The following is a 24,809-nucleotide window of genomic DNA, read 5'->3' on the forward strand; positions in this document are numbered from 1 at the left end:
TGCAAGTATGTAAGCCTGAGTCAGACCTAGGAGGAAGGTTGCTCTTTCCAGAGCAATTTCTTCAGCTGAGAGCCATTTTTCGTAGGGGCAGCCTGAAGACTACAGCAGCAGACACCTTTCAGCAGGACGTCCCAGGGTCTTGAATTCCAGCAGACAGATGAACTTCATGTGCAGTCCTGAGTCTGCATGCCTGCACCCAGAGAGAAAGCTCAGTGTCACCCCTGTGTCTAGCATTTCTTGCTCTGAGTACCTAACTTCCTATGCTGTTAAAAATCTCATCATTTAGTCTGTTTTCTGGGGCCAGGCATTTGTTTTCAGTGCCTGAAGGAAACAGTCTTTTAATATATGTGCTGGGAAAAACTGTGTGTCGAAGGCTTAAGTATTAAAGTATTCATTGCTATTGTGAAATTAGGTGCAAATCCAATTATTTTACCAATATTTAAAGAAAAAAGCCTTTAGATGAAGAAATGACATAATGAAAAATTAAACCATTTTGCTCCTCTATCACCAGTACAGGTCCACAGTTGTAGGAATAAAGGGATTAGTCCTTTGGGCAAGGTTTCATCTAAATTTGATAAAAACAGTCAACATCCAGTGAGAAAATTACCCTCATGCCCTTTTTTTTTGGTCATCAATGCAAAGCCGAACTGGCATTAGCAATGGTGGACGTAAGAAATTAGTTTAAAAAAGTAAATAAGTAGTAACAGTCTTACAAGTAGGAGTGACACACAGAAACAGTGCATTTTGATGTGCATTTTGACCAGGCAAAATGCTTCTTTTTTTCATGTGTTCTGCGTGATCCATGGAAGAACTTACTTCAGTATGGAATGTCAGCCACTTAGCTTCTAATAACTAACTTCTAATAACACTGCAAAAAAAAAAAAAATTAAGACTCTAGCAGAGCCTGCAGAGTCTCCAATAGCCTGGTATTATTTTGAATAAAATTTAAGTGAGATTTTGGAAAATCCAGTTACAAACCATAAAAATATAGAAAGCAGAGTTAAAGGGAGCTGCAAGAGGTTACTTAGTTCACTATCTGTGGCAAAAGAGGGTCAGGTGTATATAAAACATAGTTACAATGCAGTTGTGTGACCTGTCTTTTAAATTATGACCCACCCTCCCACAAGCAGACATAACAACACTTACCATCAGAAAGAGAGATTCTTTTGCACAATATGTAACTTTAATTTCTTTACCGATATTCAGTAAGTTCAGATATTTGCTAGTGTGATCTTCTGTCTTCCGTTATAATTAGGAAAGTTAGTTGAGCAGTTTTTAAGGCCCTTCCAGTTCAATTTATGGATGAGGAGTTGTAGAGGATCTGCGTATATCTCCTGCAATAATGTCGGGGTTTATCTAGATGGTATCAAAGTTTTTATTACTAATTTTCAGCACTTTATTGATGTTATATTAGATGGGTCGTATAAAAATCAATTTTCACTAAGTCAGAGGTTTTAGGAAATTGCAAGTGTTTAAGGTAATGTATAATGCCAACACTTAGATGTTTCTATGTATTGTTTTATGTGCCTTCTTAATTATAATGATATGGAATAAATATAGCAAGAAGAATGTCAATTATTACTTTATATAATAAGACCGTTGGAATTATTCGCATACAAATGTAACTTTAAAAGTAAAAAGGAGGGATGAATCATTTTTACTTTTTAATTTTTTAATGGATTTCTTATTTTTAAATTATCATTACAGTGCATGGAAATTAGTAATTAATAGAAGAAATCTGGATCAAGTTTTACTGTGAACTTATATTAACATTTCTAATGAAAACTAAAAATACTGTTTGAATCAAAGAAGGAACTGAGGATACAATACACAGTCTGCATATATTACTTAACATTTTATCTCTCCTTTCCTCCAAATGAGAATCTGACCTAGGTACAATATAATAACCTGAAAATTTCCAAATTAGCAATTACAATAGCTAAGCTTTAGACTAAAATACAAGCTTTACCCACTTTCTGAAAAATTTGCCTTAAGCTGCCCTTATCATCATTTACGGATAATCTTATTCAGAGCAAAGTGTAATTTTAGTCAAGTCAGCTGGAACTGGGGGCTGTATCTTCTGTTATTCGCTTATCTGTTTTTATCTGGTTGTTTTGGTTTTATTATTGTTGCTGATCAAAACCAACCGTAAGATGAATTCAAAAAATGACACTAGTAAAGCCAGCATCTTGAAAGAATTAATGTAAGCCTGAACCCATCCTTTAGAGTTGTAATCTAGCTGCCTCTAAGTCTCTGTATCTATAAAAGTAATAACTCACACCAGTTATGTCTGAGTTTCTGTGTCCCTTTGTGGGATTCGGGATTTGAAGAGTATATGAGAGTAAGATAGCTTATCATAAAATGTCTGACAGTGCATACATCAGAAGGGTTTACTGGATAAAGATGCAATCTCTGTCCATCTGCTCAAGGCAGTTTATAACTTTCTTATTCTTCTGCAGATCACCTACAAAGCAGTCAGTTCCTTTGACCCAGAAATAGATTTATCCGATCAAAGTGGACGAGTCTCAAAGCTGGGAAATGAAACGCACTATCTCTTTTTTGGACTGTATCCTGGCACTACCTACTCTTTTACCATAAGAGCCAGCACAGCTAAAGGCTTTGGACCTCCGATCACAAATCAGTTCACCACCAAAATATCAGGTACTTGATTAAAGAGTAGTGTTGTTTGCTTATGATAATGACATGGGTAATTCTTTTATTGTTTGCTTCTTCTTTAGGATTTAATAAGCAGTAAATTGAAAAAGCAAAATACATGTTTATCCCTGAAGATGTCAGTGGCATACATTAACATATCTGAAGAACTTCCAAGAGCTTAAATATCAGCTTGTACTTTGAAATTCCTATTCACAACTGTAACTTATCACCCAAGAAACCCTATGAATTATGTGCTTGCAGTCAGTGCCAGCTGTTATTGCAACATTTAGCATAGGGTTTTTTGGACATGAGGATGAGGGTTCCATTCAGAGCTTAGTCAGCCTTGACATGATTCTAAATTAGTACAGTAACGGTGCTGGAAAAGCTCTTTAATGAGCCATGAACAATTGAGAGTAGAGCAGAAATACTATATGTCTAGCACTCACTTAGAAAGTGTAACTAACTGCCAGCCTGCGTATGTTCCTAGCAGGCGTGTGGACTGAAGTGGATATGAAACTGTATTAGACAAGAACATCAGGACTAGTGGTTTTCAGATAACAGCAGCATGACTCTGTCACTTCTGCAGATCCATGAACAGTATTTTAAAGCTCTACCAGAGGCGGAGGAACACTTCATTTCTTGAGCTGATGGGATGCAATACTATTGTACTCTAAAATGCCTGTGTAATTGATGACAAAATGTTTTGCAAAGTTACAGTTGGAATCCCTTTACTCTTCACTTTTACAATCTTCTTGGGGTTTAAACTGACAGTTGAACTATGACGCCTTGACAATATTTACGGAAAATTACCTTATCTATTTGTGGTCAACTTTGCTTTTGAGAAAGAACAAAGGAAGGCATTTGGGTACAAAATATTCTTTCTCTTTTACTCTCATTCTTTGTACTTTTCCCCATCACTCATTTTCTGTCCCCACTGGAACGAAAAAAATCCCAGCAAGTGTTAATCAGAAGTAGAGCAATTTCTTTTTTATTTCTATAGGAGAAGGCAGTTAATGCAAGGTGGAAATTATTGCCAATATAGGTGTTGGTAGAGACAAAAAAAAAAAGCTGTTAATTTTCAAGTTATAAAATTATTCTTTATAGAAAGTCTAAACATAATTAACACTGATCAGTAATGATGAGGTTCATTTTCCATCCCCTTTCCTATATTGAACAGAAACTTTCTCTGTCAGAAATCAAGTTCTGACATAGCAAGACTTGATATGAGTTAGGATGGCAGAATCAGCCCTTGTTAGAATGAGAAAGGAAGGAGACTATTGAGAGTGGAGGAGAATCTGGGCATTTGGCAATAGGGCTGGATCTTAAATTGTTGTTTTTTTCTGAAGTCGATATGGCACCAACTAAAACTCACTGAACAGATACCGCAGGCATGCTTGGGAATGAGACTAACCTCCAAGCTACCATGAAGCAGAAGAATACATTTCTTAGTATCATTGAAAAATCACAACTGAAATTTTAGCTTTTGAATATGGTACCCTCTTTGCAAGTGCTATTGGCTTGTGATCTCATTGTCTCACTGTAAGGCTTTAAGGCTCTTGATGTGGCCACTGCTCCCCATTTTGGAGAGATGTGAAATGAAAATGCCAAACATTTATGGATAAAAGGTTTCACTATCTTTTAGAACAGATGAGGTGGCAACAGTGCATGCAGACCAGTTTCTGAATTGAGTCATTGCATTTTAATTTGTCTGACTCTAGACTGCATTTTCATTTGAATAAAAGACTCTTAATTTCCTGTCTTAAGTGTTTGAGTAGTACTATTCTGTAGTGTAAATAGTTGCCACATTTTATTCTCCACTTGTGTGATTGGCATTGATGGATGAAGTGATCTATGTTTAAATACATATTACCAAAAGCAGAGCTCGTAACAGGTCCTGCTATCAAAATTGATGGGCACTATATTAGAAGACTGTTTTCTGTTGCATGTAACAGTGAACAGTCAGCTGTGCAGGCTGAAATTTTATATGCTGCCTTTCATACTAAGAAGAATTTAATCCATTTCAGGAATATGGGTGACATCATGAAAAATTCTAGTGACTGAACATTACTGAAGTGCTTTCAAACAGGGATTTAAATATTTAGCAAGAGAGACATTACTCTGAGCCATCATTCTGAAAATCTGTCCAGATTTGCGCAATTGCCCAATTTGCCCAATTTTGGGCAATTCCACACAAATGGTGGAAGTTTGACAGAATTGAGCAGCGTATGTCATCACAGACAACATCCTCACTAAATAGATTTAAGTTCTCCAAGCTTTTAGAGCCTTGCCTGCATGTTTATCAACTCAGTGTGGCCCAACACAGATAGAGTCTGTAAGGGCCTTACCTTTTAGTTCGTCTGAGCTTTCTGCTGCTGAAGACTAGGGTGTGCAGTTGCAAAAACTGCGAACGGGAAGAATATCTCCTGTTTTCTCTGTGTAATGATATGCTCCTTCTTTACATGTGGGCAGTGTGGAGGAGAAAGAGTCCTAACCTACAAAAGAGAAAAGTGTAAGAATAAATACTGTCCAAGGATCTGTGGAGAAGAGAAAAAGGAGCCAGGACTAAAAGGTGGGATTGGGAGAACCACAACTCATATGCTGGACAGGAAGACAACTTTTATGGAGGGAGCCAAAGATTAGTAAAGAGTGCAAGTAGGGACCTAAGAGTCATAAGTTAGGAAGATTACAAGACTTGTTAAGATGTGGGCAGGAGACCAAGGGCAAGAAATGACACAGTTTTCTAAAACCATTCAGAGTTAATAAAGCTTTTTGGAAATGCAGTTACTCTGTGCTTCCCTTATTTTCAGGATGGTCAACTTAAGAATTGGGCATTATGTGAACAAGATCTGGATATTCAAAACTGAAATATGTGAAAATTCTGTATGAATCTTTAAAGTACTGTGGAATATTATGCCTTTAGGCTTCTCAAAGTGGGTACCCAAATTACTTAAAATGATTAGTCTAAATGTTTGTGCCTTTTACCCAGAATTGTAAACAGAATAAAATCCTCTCAGCTTACAAGGAGGTTTCTGAAGAATATTTTTTTTAATTTGTGAAGCATTTCAGAACTGGTGAATATCAGTGAAAAGCGGGGAAGATGATGTTAATGTTTTAATAGGAGACTGAAGAGTTGTGGACAAAAGTGTTAATGCAGTCCTTACTTGGATATGTAGGGCAATATGGATAAAGGAGAGAGATGTTCATATACCTTTCAAGTAGATGCAGCTGGTACTGGGAAGGTGAAAAGGATTAGAAAATACACTTAAAGAAAGACTAACGTTGTTGGAGCTATTTAGTTTGCTAGAGGAGCCTAGAGATTTATACTATCTGTATGTGGAGCATAATATAGTCTGAGTAACTTGGTCAGTATGGTACGCAAAGTATCTAGTGGCTAGAAGATGAAGCTAAACAAATTGAGATGCCAAATGGGTCTCCATGTTCAACATGAAGTGTAGTTAGCCATTAGAAGAACCTGCTAAAGCAAAAATATTCTCCCCCACCAAATGTATTTTCTTTTTTAGGAAGGAATTAGTTTAGGGGAGTTCACTGCCTTGCATTATTCCTGTGGTCAGAAGAGATCATTGGAGTGACCACTTTTTGCTTCTATAGCCTTTAAATCTGCTAATTGTGTATCATCATTAACTACTGGATAATAAGGATACAACAGACCACTAAACAACCAATTTACTGAGCAGCCTTCCATCCAATATAATGATGAAAATGGGACTAGATGATAGCACTGAAAAAAGTAGCGACAGTAGTAAAACAATCACTGGGGCAGTTTGTTCTAATCACAACTGTAATTCCTCAGTGAAGACACAGTTCGCAAAAGTGCTATTGAGTGTGGCTTCAAGCCTAAGATAAGATCTCGTGGTGATAATCCTACTTCATTACTGTAAATTATATCTGTGGTGGACAATAGACGTAGGACAGTTACAGCACAAGTTAAAATACCGGGAATGACAACTTCTGAGAGCACATCCTAATACCACTGACATACTGAGAAAGCTGGGCTCATTTTCAAAAACTGTAGTCACTTCAGCTTGCACATTTGCAGATGCTTTTCTTGAGATAACTTTTAATTTCCAAGTCATGGATTCTCAATACTTTCTGCAAACTTACTCCTATTACTATCTGTTTCCTGTCTTGAAATTGGCAGTGAGCTGGGATTTCTTTGTTTTGTTTTTTTTTTTTTCTTGCTGAAGTTATTTAACAGTTGTTTCATACTTGTGTTGTAACAGAAAGCGTCTTAGACTATAATATGGTCTTTATATTTGAAGAAGCCTTTAAAATTACCTATTCAAATAAAGATACAGCTCTTGAAAGAAGAAATACAGGAATAATGATTATTTATGCCTCTTTTCTTATTCTAGCACCCTCTATGCCACCATATGAACTTGAAACACCTTTGAATCAAACTGACAGCACTGTGACAGTCTTGCTGAAACCTGCACAGAGCAGAGGCGCTCCTGTCAGGTACTGGGGGGAAAATTCTTTATAAAATTAAAACCAAATTGATTAATTTCTTGAACATGTTTTCTGGGGATTTTCTACACAGCAATCAGTGTCTAAATTCATGTCTCTATTAGCCTTAATTAAATTAAATAACTGAAGAAAATGAAAGTGCTTTGATGTTGAGTGTTCGTGTATTGTTTAAAGGATTTGATCCAGATGCAAGTGGCTTGTTCTTTGAAGATAAGGAACAAAGCCATAGTTCTGTTGTGTGGGTGGCTTCTTTAAGGTAATTGCTTACTGCAGTGTTACAAGTTCAAGGGCATATCACATTTTTATGCTGAGCTACTGTCTTTAATATTCACTCTTCTTGTTTACTTCACAGATTTAAGATAATAAACTCTTAGTAAGTTAGCCAATTTAAACAATATGTACTGTAACATTCATAAAGTATTTACATTTAATTGACCATGATAGCAGAAATAGAAAAAAAAAAAATCAACCCGGAAAACCAGCAGCTCAGATTCTTTAGTGTTATATAGTACCTGTTAATGAATGTCCAATTTGGAGAGGTTTATTCCACCTCCAGATACATGATACTATGTAAGTCCTTCATTGATTACAGTAAAAGATACCTGCTTTTCAGTGAAGAAAACAGAGGAATGGTTAGATATTTTGAATGAGAACCAGTAATGAGCTCAATGCTCTGAATAAATAAAAATACAGATGGGAGAAATACAGGTTTTTCAGAGGTTTAGGATGTTTTCCCTTTTGGCTAATCATGTATCATCAAAAATGGTTAATTCTTTTGTCACTGTAAGAAGAGTTTCCACCTGTAGCGAATGACTATAAATTATTTTCATTGTGATGCTCAGGTTTTTGTTAATTTCTGTTTGTTTGGGAAATACAGATCTGGTATAGTCATGTATGTGTGAATGAAAATAAGCATACTTTGGGTTTCTTCAGAATATTCAATGCTTCATATCATTGGGGTTTTTTACTGTGCAACATATTCATTGTTGCATTATGTCTTATATGTATGTAGGTCTGCATTTAGGAAATGCCATCCTGTTGGTCATTAGGGCACCTTTCTAAAAAGAAAATGTAACACTTTGGGGAAGTCTGAACCAACTGAGAAAAAAGCAGAAAGCAATTAAAGCAGATTAAATTAAACTGTTTGATTTAGCAGATTAGATTAGAAACAGAATGATTTGATGTTTGTTTTAATTTATCTCACAAAGCTATAGTGTAGTCCTTCTGAATTCAAGCATCTGGATTAAAATAGTACCAGTTGGAGTTGTTGTTTAAACGCAAACATATTAGACCATTAATAAAAAAACAGTTTCATTCCTTTGATCTGCGTCATGAACTAAACATGATTGACTCCTATAGCAGTAGTGACACATCAGAAACTTCACTGACAATAGAGGGGCTAGTTAGGAGACTAAAGTGTGCCAAATAAGGGGATGAGTGGTTAGGAAAATAGGAGGAGAGATTTAAAGTAACATGAAACTATAGAACTGACATAAACACACACAGGAGCAAATTTACCAAGGTCCTTTGCAACAGGTCTCAAAATAAAGTGAATGCTGACTGCAAACTCACAATGCAAATATTGAGTGAAGCAGAGTAACAAAGTAAGAATTTCTCAATACTTTTGACATTATTGTGCATTACACTCTCAAGCACACTGTCATTGCATAGCTTGCAGAACACATTCTTGCACATGGATTTTATCATCTGAATCTGTATTCATTGGGTGCTAAAAGTTTAGTCATACTTCATTTATTCACACCACTAAGCAAGATGCCTTGTCTATTGATTCTGCTACAACTACCGGCTTGGTTAATGCAGATTTTTGAAACTGCACTAAACTTGCAGTGTAAATGATTGTTGTTGTTTTATTGATCAACACATCAGCCATGTCACATAAAATTCTTTAATTCCTGAGATGGATAAGGAGAGCAGAAATTCTACTGTTCAAGTCAACAGAGGTAATACCTGAGGTCATTCAGAATTCCAGCTTTTTTTTCTGTGATTAAATTCTTTTTCTCTTCTTAAATATGAAAAAACCTGATACCTTATATCTTATTTAGAATCCATACACAACCACCACAACATAAAAGGAGAGAAAGGGCAGTGCTGATTGTTTAAATGTTGATTCAAAAAACAGACTTTATATAAATGTTCAGGAAGCTCTGTTTACAATGATAAAGTAGACGTTAATCATGAAGGCCAAATGGCATCCCAGGTTGTTTTAGAATTCATAAGACTGGACATGATTAAAATATATTTTGTCAGAGTTTTAATACAACAAATACTGCTTGCTTTGTCTTCAATTTCAGGTCCAGCATGTTTTATGGCTGTGGTTGTGTTTATTTCAAGGAGATTATTTTGGAATTATATATGTTTAAAGCAGTAATGCATTCAGTAATGATGCATGTATGCACTTCTTTAACAGCTGGCTAAGCTATTTTGATTTTTAGAATTACTGTAATTTGCAAGGCTTTTTTTTTTAATTTAAGGTGATGGCTCTGTGGAAATTGTGTAATATATGTCTTATTGTGGATATTCTCTTTTTTCCAAAGATATGTGTATGTAAGAGTCAGTAAAGTTTTAAAGAATTTGCATAAAAAGCATACAAATGCAAATATTTTTTTCTGTGAGGGCTCTTCAACTTCTATTGATGTCATCACTCCTCCAAGGCAGTATCGTTGTGCCTTTTACTTCTTCAGGGCAAGTTAGCCTAAAGTTTAAAAGACCCTGAGGCCAAATTGTCTACAGACACATAGATTGGTCAGTGCCATTTTCTTCAACTAAGGAATGCTATTTTATTGCAAAGGTCTGGCTCATATGCAGGAATGAAAAATGTAATGATCGGTGACTGCATATATTTAGTGTTATTTATGTATTCATCTATGTTAGAAAGAGCTTTAGATTGTTTGCCGCATTCCATTATAAAGGGTTGTTATGACCTTCTCTGGAAAAGTTTTCCTGTAAGCTTTTAGCTTAAGCAGGGAGAAGCGAGTTTTCTTTGTCGCAGAGATTTCCATTCAGTCTTGCCATGAGAAAGGTTGAGTGTTTCTACTTCTTTTATCTTGCTTACGTAATCAGCAAAGTGCTGTCACCATACCACCCTCCTCCTGCTATTCTGTGCCACTTCCTTAAAAAGCCTTAACAGTAAACATCCCAAAGATTTTCACCCAGATAACACTGGAACTGGTGTTAGCAAGTGCTCTGGGAGCAGCAGCCTGGGGAAAGGAGCAAGCAGGATAAGAAAGAAGACGAGACCATCCAGGCTCTACTCTGCCTCCTGGTCTTTTTCTCATACTACATTATAGAGTTTGGCTCAACTGGATGTGCTCCATTAAACATTTCTAAACAATTAATGGCCCATTCAGCCACGCTTTCTGCTCAGTTTTCCAGCCTAAAGTGAGAGAACAGGAGGGCCAAGCGTGCCAGCTAGCAGCGCCCTGTGGATGCAGTGCCTGGCATTTAGGATGCCAGAGTACCTTCCGCACTGAGTATGTAGGATCAGTCCTGCAGCACCTGGGGCTGCAAAGCCCAGACAGGATGAGAAGGAGATAGACAGTTGCAGCAATTGCCAAGTAGTATAATTTAAAAGTACCTGAAGAAAACATGCAGAAGGAAGCAAAGAAACTTTGAATTATGTGAGTTGAAAACTGAGAGTGTGCTAGAGTGAAGGCAGTCTGTGTACTTTCAGTGCATCCCCTTTATCATTAGAATGCCCAACTTCTTCAACGTGCTGGTTGGGTGCCCTAAATAGCAACTCTACTGGGAAAATAAAGGAAACATCTCTTTACTTGAAGTGCCTAATTTTGAAACGTACTTTTAATCTCTCTTCCCTGAAGAAGTAATGTATATTATATTTCAGTCCAAAAGGCCATATTAAGTTGTTAAGTATTTTGAAGTGCAGCTTCTACCACAGAAATTTCAAACTACTTTATCTAAAGTGATAAGCACTCCTTTCTACTACTTCATAAGGTAAGCACTTCATGATGTGTTCAGATTGTCTAAATTCCACAGAGATTTACATTTCTTATTGGCCTAATCTAGACCTTTAAAGACACCTTGTAAATACTGGCTTCATTGTCACAAGTGTAATTAAGGCCATCTGCACGTGGTCCCTTGGGATAGGAACAGCATGATTCCAAGAAAGATGCATGGTGTAAAGAAACCTTTGTCAGCCAAAGTCCAGGGGTACTTCATTCTGTATGTGGCTTAGCCATTTCAACAACACTCATAGTACAATGATTCTTAAATAAAGGACGGAGGACACCTAATTCCTACCCACTAACTAGCTGTAGGAAGGAGTAAATTAAACTGAGGTGGTCACCTTTGAAACGCAAAGACTCGTATGTAACGCCACAGTTCCCCACTGGAACCACAGTGTGCTGCACATGAAGCAGAAGCCACAATTGCCTTCCCATCCCTGCCACACACATTGCAAGGTAGGACGACGTGTCTTAGGGCCTCATCTCTTTCCTTCAGCATGACTGGTGCCATGAGGATCAGTCTTCTAAGTGTCTGGCCAGCCCCTCTGTTTTGTCACTGCATATACTCACTTTCTTCTTGGCTGGCAGCAGGAGTTTGCACTCCTTATGCCACATCAGTTAGGGCATGCAATAGTGTTCAGACACTTCCATCTGAAGAAATGGGATCATCTGAAGCCTGCGAGAGCTTTTGCAGGACCCTCCTGACAGCCTTCTAGAGAAGCTGCTACCTACCTTTATTCTTGAAACTTACCGTCTTCACAAAAGCATTCACCTTGTTGGCAGATCAGCAGATTAAATTGTTTCACTGGCAATCAAGAAATCCTAGCAAAAGCTAGCACGCTAGCCAGGCTGTTGAGAAACCCATGGCAGATATCACTGGGACTCAAAAAGCAGCAGGGCTTCAAGCACTCTGAATACAAAAGTTTCAGAATATTTTCCATAGCCTTGAAGAGACCACGGGGTACTTGCGTTGCTGTTGTGAGTACATGGCAGCCGCAGGGCTGGGCCACAAAGTTGCAGTCCACTTCTCAGAGAAGAAGAGGTGCTGATATCTCAGTCTGAGTTTCTGTGTTGCGTGCTAAGAGTGCAGCATTAATTACCACACGTGAATTAAGGAAGCAGACATCATGAGTACGATTATAAATTCAGGATAAGTAAACAAATGAGTTTTGAAATGGGAGAGTGCTGATTTGCACAATAAGAGACGTGTTAGCGTTCTGTGTGGACAAAAACATGGCAACAGCACATGCAAATAAAAGCATTTCACTATCTGTATTTTTAGCTCTGTGCTCTCACAATTCCTACCTAGCGCGTTATGTAATGCTAGCATGTTATTGTAATTTCCTTCTATTCCCAGTGACATTACATGGTAATGCAGTAATGAGAAAAAAGAAAATCTTATGTAGACACAGCTGAGGAGAGAAATATCAAAACTGTGCATTAACCAGGAGAGATTTGGAAAGGTTCCCAATAAAATGAAAAGCGAACTTTGGCCTTTCAAGAGCTCACTAGTAAACGGTCTAGATATTTGGTGGATTTACGATAAAGAAATAGTTATGTTGAAATAATGTTACTATACATGTTCAAGCAGCATTACTAACTCACTAGTATTCTGAAATGTGTTCAAAATGCAGCCTTTTGAAATACTGTGAGATTGCAGGATCTAAAGAGCATGAAGGGACCTTACTGTGCGTTCTTTAATTTCCTTGCCACAAGCATCCTATCTATTGTTTAAGGGTCTGTAAATATAAAGACTTGAACTGTATGCTGTAGGGTCAGCTCTTGTCTGCAAACTGTATTTCCAAATCATAGTTTTACAACCTGTAAGGCAGCCAGTAAACTTGTTTGAGGATGTCTGTGATTCAGAAGAGACGCGGTTTTATTAATGCCCATAATTGTCACTTCTTTATAGCAACAAGTATAATTATTTACAGCAGAAGGGTCAATTTCAGTTTCATTGAGGGAACAGTACAATAATTGCTTATGCTGTAAAAATGCTGTAATTCTTTTTTGTTATGCAGTAGAACTTGTCCTTGGATTTTTACTGTGACTTGAGTTAGAATTTATGGTACGTGTTGCCTGGGCATGCATGGCGCAGCTTCACATGTCCTGCTGGCTTGTTCAGAAATTTCCATGGTCTTTTTACTGTGACTTCTCACATAGTCCCTGGGTAAAAGGAACATTGATTTTTTATTTCTTTAAGTAGTAATTTGTGTCGCTGAGAACTCAGCATGTAATGCGATCTGTCATTTAGCAATGTGATTAATAAAAATTAATCTATGATAAATAAAGCAAACTAGAGCAATTCCAGAATAAAAAAGAGAACAGATTATTCCATATCTCTGAAGAGATTATTTTTGAGTTTCGTAACTCACCAATACTTTCTCACAGAAAAATGTGCTGCACTGTTATGAGACTTTGCTTTTTTCTTTTTCTTTTTTAAATTTTCCTTCTACATGCTGGCCTTAAGTAGGATGCAGTGGAGACCATATCTTTGCATAACTCCTAGTGATTGTTTTTCTGTATTGCTTACCTCTCATTCTGACAGCATGATAGTCCAGTTCAGCTAGGCTAGCTAGTTCTCTGCTGACATCCTTTGGACCACTGAGTCCCTGGTGAAGGCTGAAGTCCAGCAGCAAGTCATCTGGTGAATCATAAACTCTTGGCATTCATACCCTGTTTTGCTTGCTCTGGACTGCCAATTTCAGTCAGAATTGATAAAAAGTGTTTTTCTTAAGTCTACTTAGGAAAATGAACAGCTTGGTCTCTGAGTATGCAAGGAACAGACCAGTGTCATTTTTCCATGATCCCTTTCCAAGGAATGGCTGCTCAGCGCTCAGCTTAGCCTACTTGAGTTCAGACTTCAGGCATGCATATTTACTAGTGAATTTTGTATACCCTGTACCTTTCTCTGGTACTGAGGCCAACCGGTGAAAAACAGTCTATGTTCATACTGCAGAGCTCCCAGGCACAATGACCAACTACCGATTGCCAGTTGGGAATGGGCCCTCATTCATGTCTCGAGATTTTGAGGAGAGTGGTAGCTGGCTGGTGCCAAAGCCCTGCTGGGGACCTTTCAAACAGGGAGGACGGTGTTGCTTTTCTCTGTTCAGTCTCCTGTTAACACATACAGCTTAGATGGATTTTAGGCAGCTCGGTGTTAGCAAGTCTGGGCCACCAGCCTGTTCTCAAGTATCGCTATGTTCTCAGTAAACCAGTATAAACCTCTAATTAGGAGCACAAAGTTCCTAATGCTCCTCCTAGGCAAGCAAGAGGTCTGAAGTCCTTTTTCCTTTCTCACGGGACTTTTAATGTGTTATATTTCAGACTGTCATTGAACAAAAACAGAAATAATGGACAGAATCAGGAGAGTCTACATTTGACTAGACAGGTTTCTTCAGCAATGCTCTCCTGGTTCTCTGATTCTTCTTGTATTTCTGTTTGCATGCTAGGCCAACCTCATCAGGAGACCACAGTAACGCTGTTCAGATGGCTGGGAGGTGGGAGCATTAAGGTGAAAGCCTCTCAGGTTGAAAACAGTATTGAACTCTGGCCTCCAGTTTCTAAGAACATGCTCAAGTCATTAGCTTATTGTGGAAAGAGCTGGCATGACTGTCACGTCTCTCATGAGACAGCTCAGACATTTGTATCCTAATAAGATGTAGACCTATAAAGTAAAGCCCTGAATAGAGTGCCTTTCAGGTCTTTAAATATAAGCATTTACTTTGGCTGAGTTTAGGTAGTTCCTCGGTTACGGGCTCCTTGATCATCCCATAGAGATAGTATGAGAGGTACAATCCCGCCCGCCTTCACCTCAGAGTAGCCCTCTGGAGTTGTAACAAGACGTGTTTCTCCCTCCCACGGAGTGTGTAGGGGGCTCAAGTGTATTTCTGGGCACTTGCCGAGAGAGAGAGAGAGAGAAGTGTTTAGTTTAAGAACCATAATCAAATAGTTATGAACATCACTGGAAATTACTGCATTGCATGATTTTTAAAAATGTACTCAGTTTATACATACCTGGTTCAAACACAGAACAACCAGAGCTGCTCTTGAAAATGTAAGAAAGAGATGCTGTTGCCCTGTGTTTACTGAAGTATACCAGGGATTTGTTTTCATTTTACTGTGTGCTGTGGAAGGATCGAAGAGGGAGCATGTGAGTCAGCTACATTTCCCCGAGTAGTTGTTGAACAGGATTATGTGAGGATGTACTTTCTGGAGACATTTTCAAGTCATTTTCTGACAATGTGTATCGCAGTAACTGTACGTTAGTTTGTAGCCACAGTGCTGAGTGACCCAGTCTGAATTCTTGTAAAACTGTGGTTGGGAATTTTCAGGCACATATAACCCAATATAACCCATACTGTCTTTGGGAGCTTTCAGTGTTGATCTTGCTGTGTATTATGCATGTGTGCTTCCCATATCCTTAACGTCAATGTGAAATCAGATTTTCCACTGTGGCTTATCATCTCACCACAGTTCTTTTTTTTTTTTTTTTTGTGAATCTTACTGGTATTTTTGCTCTCGAGTGCTGGATAATGAAGTGAGTTGTCCCAAGTGAAAATTACGGAGTCGCTTTTGGTGATTGCTCACCCATTTGACTAAATAAGCACTCAAGTCATTCTTGCAGGTCATATTGGAAGCCATAGCTGCTTGGGCCCTGTTAGTACCTTGGCAATGTTGCATGTCAATCTTCTATGCTTTAACCATGTTTTGTGGTTCTTGAGATTCAGTTGCTTTTCTTTCATAAGTATTTAAATTAACTATATATTTTTAAATGGCTCACAAGAGCTCTAAACTAGTGGTGTGATGGAAGTACATGTTCATTGTGCTGTATTGTGAAGTACTTAATTACCAAATTATCATTGAGTAACCTGGACTAGTGGGAGGTGTCCCTGCCTATGGCAGCAGGGGTGGAACTAGATGATCTTTAAGGTCCCTTTCCAACCCAAACTATTCAATGATTCTGTGATTCTATGATCAACTGAGAAGTGACCCAATAACATTCTACGTATTGTTTATAGGCATCAAATATAAATATAACACATTATAATCCATTTGTTAGTAAAAGTGGATCCTGCCCGCCGCATTGGATTGGAATGCTGCACAGAAAATATTGAATAGCCTTCAGGAATAACCTCCTACAGATAGGATGAGATGCAAAGTTTGCATTTTATGAGCTAATAACAAGGATGCATGTTGTAAGACAGAGGCTCATTTTTGGAAAAAAACAGAGGGGAAGAAAATGTGTATTGATGGCTTGTGGTATGACTTTATCATTAAAACATGGCATGACTATGAAATAGGCAAATAGACTGGACACAGCAGCAAAGGTGACAATCTATAAATGCCATTGTACAAGACCTCATGTGAACTCCTGTGTCTAGTTCTGCCTACCAAGAAATCCTCGTTTACTAGCAGCACAGCAGCAGAGAGTTATGGCATAAATGATCAGGGAATTGGCAAACCTGTGTTACACATGGAGGAACCGAGAGAACTAGACTTGTTTCAGCTAGCCAATTAAGGCCAAGAGAAGACATGGTTGTTTTCAAAAATACATCAGAGGAATAAACTTCAGAGAGAGAAAAGAATAATTTCCGTTCAGAGAGCACGTAAATAAACAGCTCAAATATGAAGTCTCTGCCCAGTGGTGAACTAAAGTTCTGAAACAGGTGCAGATACAAATGTCAGGAAGGTGGTGCTAGATAAATTCATAGAAATGATTATGTGGTGCGTATTGTGTGAGAGTCACATGGCACTGTGGTGCCAAAGGTCCCTTTTCAGTTTTCTGTACATGGCAACCCCCCAAAAGCACAAGCTTCTGTCAAGATGCTCACACAGACTAGGCTTGTCTTCATCAGGGAGCCAAAAGTCAGCACGTTTTTTTTTCGTAATTTAGGTTACAACACAGAAGTAACCTGTACCATTTTAATTACTTTTTCCATAGAGTTTTTGACAATGGTGCATTTCCATACTGCCATTGACCTTAGGATTTTTTCTTCTGGTATTGTGTTTTTTGAGCAAGTTTATACAAGCCCTTTATTCACTAGCAAACACTAAATGGCTTCATTAAAAAAGATTCTGTTACTAATAAACAAATGTATGGCAGGAGGACTGTGGTTTACAGGACAATGTAATTTGGGCAAATCCCTAACTCTCAGTATAAATAATATTTGATTGACCGATTCTGTGTGTACTAAAGCACTTTGATCATGCATTGCCAGCAAACAAGTGAATGCTTTTATTTGATATTAAATAGTATTTAAGGAGACAAAAGAATAAAGAAGAGTGCTACATGGAAAGAGGAAGAAAAGCTATAGATGTGCCCCGAGTGAAACACTGTCATTTCCCATACTGGGTGCTGAAAGAGTATTCATTTTGCTGAACATAACAGTGAAAACTTTTCTTTCTGTTACACTGTTCATTTAAGTAGGAAAGGAAATCACTGGCATTTACAGCAAGCATCATGACTCTAAAGCATTGCTAAGTAAAAGCTAATCTGCTCAACTGGATTACATTAAATGACATAAAGAAACATTAGAGTCACTTACTGGGCTCTACAACTGAAAGCAGCAACTCTTTAGTCAGGAGCAGTATAAAAGCCTCAGCCTAAAACAGTCTCAGAGAGCGGTAGGATAGATGTACAAGCCATTATAAAAATGTTGAATTTAGGGAGAAATTACCACGAGGAAATCGGACGCGGGCAAATGAATTAACTGTGTTCTCACATCTAGAGCTGTAGCTGTTTTCAAGATTAGTCTCATAGGGTAGTAGAAGCACAAGGCCAAAATCTCATCTGTATTTAACAGTTGTGCTAATCCTGAACTGTGCAAAATCTTTTATCTACGGCCAGATTTCCTGTGGGAAGAGCTGTACAATGCCATGCTGCCAAGGTTTCTATGCCACCTAATCCTACCAGAGTGGTTCCCAGAGCAGGGAGGAGGAAGAGTTATACCTCCTCTGACAGAATAGAAGGTCAGCCTTGTGTTTATCCACAGGACTCCTGAGAAACTGGGGATAATGCCACAAAAACTGACTGGTTTTCTGTATCTGCCTGTATCATTCTGCACTGCTGATGAGACTGCACTGCAGAGTCTTTTTGTATAGAAAGAAGGGTGAAAATGAACACAGACAATAATCTCCGTTTCCAAATTGCTGGACCGGGACCCACTGCATTTAAGCTGTGGAAAGAGGCGATAGCATTGAGAGGCGAGAATTTTGTTGTGGTTGTTTTTGCTGTGGTCCTGCTCTCCCACAGCAGAGTCAGCAGGAGAAAATGTGTCTGCCTTGGGTTTCTTAAGTGATAACACCAGGCTGTTCAGCTGCAGCTGAAGCACAGGCATGTGCTGCTTTCCACCAAGTCTCACATGAAAACATAGCATCTGCCAGAAGGAGAAAATGGACAAGTGAGACAACACCTTAAAGCACCACAGCAGATCTGTTTGAGCTGGTGTCTCCGTGCTCAATGTTGTATCCCCCGATTAAATAGATTAAAAACTTCATATCCTCTGTGAGTGCTTTAATGAGCAGTAAACAATTTTCAAGCTTTGAATCAAAAAACTTGTTGAAATTGGCTTGTGTATTCGTTCAGCTGCCTCAGCAAATATTTTTCTTTCTGTGCTGCACACAAACCAGCAGGTTGCTGAGCATCCTTGAAAAAAGGAGAAAATAAGCATTCTCCTTCTACTTATAAACCACTCATTTTAATACATCTGTTTACTTAATTTCCCCTCACAATTCAGTAGTGAGTTTCCAGTGCACAGCTTTGTATAATATAGAAAGATCTCCTTCTTTTAGTGTTAAATTTGCGTCATTAATCCATTAGCTGATCTCCTGCTCTAAATACTACTTCTTCATTTCTATGTGATATCCAGGCTCCTTGGTCAATTTGCCTGTGCATATTATTTTCCATTCATAAATGAGCTGTGCAACTTGCCATAGTTACACATGTGAGCATTGTTATATTTGCAGAATGTCCACACCTCATGGACGCTCTCCAGGGCATAGACACAGCATTGCAGTAGTTTGTGGTTTACTAGAAAATATTGAAGTAGAATAATTTGTAATCAGTTTTTCTTAGTAGAAGTGATTTTTTTTTTAATTGTAAACCCCTGAAGATACTGGAGTGTATGTGCAGATCTTTATGTTGCGATTTTAAATCCATAAGCTGTATGTTTGTTTTTCTTGACTTCTGTAAACGGTGCCTTCCTAGGAGTTTGCAGAGCAGAGAATGAAAACCACTGCTCTAGGATGCAGCATCTTATATAATAAACATAAATTGGGAGTTGAATACAGGAGAATGAGCAACAGTATATCTTACTATTTATGTACGGATTTAGATCTGAGAAAATCTTCCTATTCTTTAAGAACATCACATTATTTCTCAAAGTATTTTTTTCATTATTCTTATACTTTGTGTACCTGCTGATCTTCCAAAGGGCTATTGAGGAAGAAACCTATGGTTTGCAAGTGGGCCTGGATTTCTTTGGAAGTAGAAATGACTGAGGCAGGCTCTTGCACTGCCTCTTTTTCTGTTACTCCATTCCATTTAATTCCAGTACAGTATTTTATCATATTATATCCAGCAACTCTGAACATTGTAGTATGATATCATAGTATAGTATTCCTTGAAAAAATGCTTGCATCTCAAAATTATTTAGTGGAAATGACATAAGACATTCATCCCATGTAGATTTAAAGAACTAGTAAAGTCCCCGTTAGGTGGGAGTCTGCCTTCCTGTTTTCTTGGGAATCCAAGTGAACTGGTCATTTAGACCTTGGTAGATCTATTCTCTACCTAATTTGTGAAGACTGGGTAATAGGATTGTGTCATATTCTATAATAAGAAAAATAACAAGTTTGTTCCTTCTTTGCTCCCTGGCTTATGTAGCAGGAAGGAACCAAATGGAATCTGATGGTTCAGGTGCCATCACTGACTTTGCTGGAGCCAAAAGTGTGTTGTTGTGAATCTTTCCATACTAGTCAGAAGCAGACATAAAAATTGGAAGCAGTAGTAAGCTTTCTTTGAATATCAGAGAGTCAGGCATAGGCTTTCAGAAATGCTACTGCAGATTCTGATAAGGCAGGCTGTGTGATCTCACAGGTTGTTGCATATTGGTTTGCATGTGTTCAGACTCCTGGAATTTCCTTTTGTTTCCTCCTCGTTGATCTGTACCTCAGTACCATTGTGCATCAATATTTTCTTTCTCTGCAACTGATTGAAGAGAAAGGATCAGTCAGCTCTGCCATAGCTTTCAGTTTTGCGTATTTCCTTCAGATCCCCTCTAGCTTCGTTCTTTTTTAGACTAAATTATTTTAGACAGTTGTGCTTTCTTTAATTTCTTTAATCTGTGACAAGGCTTTACTCCATTTTCCATGCTTTCCAGTTGTTTTATAAGTGGGCCTTGGCAGCCTGAAAACTGGTGAGTTAAATGGTGTAATATTGGCTTATAAAAGCACCTCGCTTGCTGTACCAAGATATTTTTATCTTGTATTTATGAACTTATCCTTTTTCTGTGTTCTTTTTAAAAAGAAATTAAGCAAAGAACATAAAGCTGATTAAGAAGCTTTGAAATAGTCTTTGGATTGTTCCAAGTACCATAAATGTAAATTTATTGAAAGTATGTTTTCTGGCTTGGTACCAAAATATATTGCCATAGTTTCAGCAAAATTCCTTGAAATAGAAAACACTGTTAATAGAAAAAACAGTTCTTCAGACAATGAAAATCTTATTTTATGATATAATGGCACATTTTTGCCTGCAATAATAGATAAGATTGCTCAGTTCTTATGATTCACTACTATGCATAGGATTTCAAGGTCATATTATTTGATTTGAACTAACTTTGGCTCACAGTTGTGCTTGTTTGCAATCTGGTCACTTTCATTGAGTCTTTCGTAATTCATCTGACTCTACACTCAGGTAAATTGAACAGATGAACAGAAATGTATTTATTAAGAAATCTTAAAATAGTTTATATTCCACTTCTGGTATTTTTTGAAAAAAACCTTGGCTTTCTATGGTGGTAGGACCACATCTGCTACAGTCTGGCACTGAGAAACTGCCAATCTGACCGACACAAAGAATTTTAGAATCAACTGGTAGTTCTTACCTATTTTTATACAATATAAAGTGATCATTTTGCATAGCATGTATGATATCTAACTTTTAATTATAATTGCTGTGTCCTTGTGCTTGTTACAAATTTCTAATTACGAAATTGCAATGACATCAAAGAAAAAAATGCTCAGATAAAGAAATCTTTAAATTAGTTAAGTCAAGAAAATCAGCAGCAAAAATCTTTCATCTTGACCTAATTTACTTGAAATTCTATGCCTGATGTGAAGATTAATAACAGGTGGCCTTTTAGGGAGCACTCAGCTTGAGTCTAATGTTCTAGTTGTTCTTTTATTATCCCAAACCTCTATAACTAAAGGATTTTTTCACCCTGCCCTTTGTTCACAATATGGGACTGTAATTGAGTTCATATTTCTCACCCAACCTTTCAGCTGTAATTAATATTTTATTATATCAGATTTTATCACTAAATAGCCTAGCAGCAGGGTATTGAGCCACACACACGCTCCCACACACGCGTACACACACAAAAGCGATAGTGACTTATTGATGCCAAGCAAGTTCCATGTAATGAGTTATGGCTGAGAGAATACAAAATACATTCATGGTACTCAGCTAATATTCGAAAGCAATTTAGGACTGATCTTATCTTGATCAAACCAGGACAAAGAGAAATTAAACTTACAAGAATGAGATATTCAACGCTGTGTTATTATATCAAACATGTGGCATCTAACAAAAATTGTCTGTGCAAGACCAGCTATTATCTGTTTTCATTACTGTATTTTATGAGCAAGAACAGTTGAGGTCATATGCTTTTTGTACTAAGAGTTACACACTGTTCTCTGAGCTTTGCTAAGCACGAACACCTCCACAGCATGACAGATGTAAAAATCTGAGCATTTAAGTTGCTACACGGTTTGTTCTTTAAACCAATAATAAACCAAATTGCCTGCCTTCACTGAATACTGCAGGGTTTTTTTTCTTACTCTAAAGCATTCTGATGGAAAGAAGGTGTTTTTAATGTAAATTTTGAAAGATACAGGCAGTCTTACCATATAAATAACTGTAAACAAGATCAGAGAAATTTTTCCTAAACCTAGATAACTTTGATGATCGGTGGTTTTCGTTATAAAAGCCTCCCACGTAATTTGGGTCTAACTGGCATTCCTGTTCCTGGCAGGATTTTACAGAAATCTCCCTTCTTCTCTGCCTCTCTCACTCTGTCTCTCATCTCCCTCTTTTCTTCTGCATCCCTCTCTCTCCCCACCTCCCTCTCACCCTCTTCTTCCTTACCTTCTTTCCTTCCTGCTTTGAATAGGTGATTGCTGGAAAAAAATACTCCAGTTAAGACAGAGGCCACCAGCAGAATAGGGTAGAGAAGCTCTGTACTTGAAATGGTTTGTTGATTCTTTGATATCATCAGAAATAGCCTCCTGAAACATATCTCTGCAACTTTTTTTAAAATTATTTTTATTTGTTTGTACACGACAAAGTCACCCAGATAACGACTAGGTCCATCTTCCCCAAGCGAGAGCTCTGTCATAGAGATGAAGAGGAGCTAAGCCTCTTCAGATGGCCAGGAGAGGATCTGCGGTGTGTTTCTGGTTATGGAATACCATAGACTTGCTGTGGTAGGAAGGACGGCCTAGAAGATACAGCACTACGGCTCAGTGCAGATGAAAGCACAGTTTTATTTCTGGTTCGGGTAGGGACAATCTGTGTAGCTTTCTGCAAATCAATATATCATGCTCCCTCCATTCCTATTTCTGAAATTAAAATAAATGGAAATAGCATTTTCCTCTCTAAAGGAAAAGAGGAAGAGATACCTAGGTGTGGTTGTGAACAACTTGGCAGTGGTGAGAAGTGTCGTAACAAGCAGCTGCATGTATAGCTAACCCTCTGGAGATAATTATTTTTTTTACTCCCCTCTTCCATGATGCCCACCAGATCTCAGAATAGTGGCTTTGTGGAATTTTTTGTGAAATATTTTGTGGAATTGTTATCCTTACAATCCATCCCTGGTTTTTATTTATTTTAAAGCCACGTTGTGAGCAGTCTACAAAGGAAGTAGGAGGTATCCCTATTTTATTCTGCTCTGTAGTGAAGTCAGTCTCAAAGCCCTGGAGAATCTGAAGCCTTAGGTTAGTTCTGTTTAGACCAGCATCATTTACGTTAGTGATCCTGCTAGTTGGGCTTTAAATTAAGAGCATAAAGCCTTGCGGAGTGAGATCAATAGTATCTGGTGTTTAGAGGGACTGAGCCCTTATACGCAGTAGGAATAAAACTTGTTCACTGGTAAAATGAAGAAAGGAAGTAACCCTTGGCTTGTGTGTGTGTGTTACAACATATCCAAGATAAGAGTTAAACTTTCTAGAACATAACTAAGTTAAAGTTTACACCTGGTTTTACTCTAATTTCCTAAGAAAACAAGGCTTATGTATCATAGTGTTCACCTGACTGTATGTTCCTTTCTTCCCTCATTAATATCAAACCTCTTGGAGATTTTCAAGCACATGTGAAATAGTTTAAATGTTTCATAAATAGTAAGTTTCTCCGATGTTTTGGAATCTCTGGGTACAGAGAAGAGACCCAAATGAGCATCTGTGCTGAAGATAGGGTATGTTACCGCGTGAACTAGTTAGTTCATTTCATTTGGTCCATCAGTAGGGAGCTACAATTCATGTACCAGCAAGCCCATATGTACCCCAGAAGCAGCCACAGCCACAGTGTGTGTTGCCTATTTTCCAGCTATTGGGAAGATGCTAAAAGGATCTTTATTTGGGAGATGCTAAAAGGAGCTGAGCATATTAAGGGTGGGAGCTGGGTATCACAGGCAACATGTGGAATATATATAGAGGATTCTCGCTGTAAAACTTATAGTGTGTTAGTCTATTTATAAAGCTTTGAAGCATCTTCTGTTTCAAAAGGCATTTAAAGAACCCAGTACCGGATCAATGTAAATGGGATGTTTTTGTCCCATATACATGAAAGAGATATCAGCAGAGAAGTTTTATGTTTGCCAAAAATATAATGGTGGCATACCTATTAGAAAGACTATCAGTTATGCATAACAGAGTTACTTATGGAAGAAGCCAAGTATCAGTTGGTAGAGCAGTTAAAAAAATACTCAGTAAATCATTGTGAGTGTAAAGAGATCTTGTAGCAGTCATTCTTGGATAAACAATTTCCCCCCCTGCCCCCAACCTATAAAAGTATATGATGTGATTTCATAACTATATTATGAAATATAGTACTTTTATAAATTACATGCAATATGCTTGTAAAAGGTGTTAGATTGAATAATATGGTTTGGAAATCAAACACCTTTTAGAAACATTGCATGTAATTTATAAAAAGTAGCTGACTGTAAGTTGTTAGAAAATGCTTTGTTTAAAGTATATATGTATTAGATAGACTTCGTTTTTATTTTATCTTTCCTCTTACTACTTTTTCTTTCACATCTTGTTTATCAATCAAAGGTGGTGGCACATCTTATTCTGTTCTTATTGTATTATCTCTTCTTTTATTTTCCTTTTATTTTCTTCTCTCATTCTCTACATTCTTATCCTGTGTAGCCTTTTGTATTCTTAAATTTGTCATTCTTTTTC

At 37.7% G+C, this 24,809-nt stretch overlaps 1 protein-coding gene across 4 annotated transcripts in view; it reads left to right on the plus strand.

Annotated features, from left to right (window-relative positions):
- Window positions 1-24,809, plus strand: part of PTPRM (protein tyrosine phosphatase receptor type M) — a 481,541-nt gene that overhangs the window by 260,203 nt on the left and 196,529 nt on the right. For all 4 annotated transcript variants that reach the window (XM_074146330.1, XM_074146332.1, XM_074146329.1 and 1 more), the window contains exons 10-11: window positions 2,460-2,661; window positions 7,029-7,131. In XM_074146330.1, coding sequence (XP_074002431.1) covers window positions 2,460-2,661; window positions 7,029-7,131 — 305 coding nt within the window. The remainder of the gene's footprint in view (window positions 1-2,459; window positions 2,662-7,028; window positions 7,132-24,809) is intronic.

Source organism: Numenius arquata, chromosome 4, assembly GCF_964106895.1.
Source record: "Numenius arquata chromosome 4, bNumArq3.hap1.1, whole genome shotgun sequence".
Taxonomy (NCBI): domain Eukaryota; kingdom Metazoa; phylum Chordata; class Aves; order Charadriiformes; family Scolopacidae; genus Numenius; species Numenius arquata.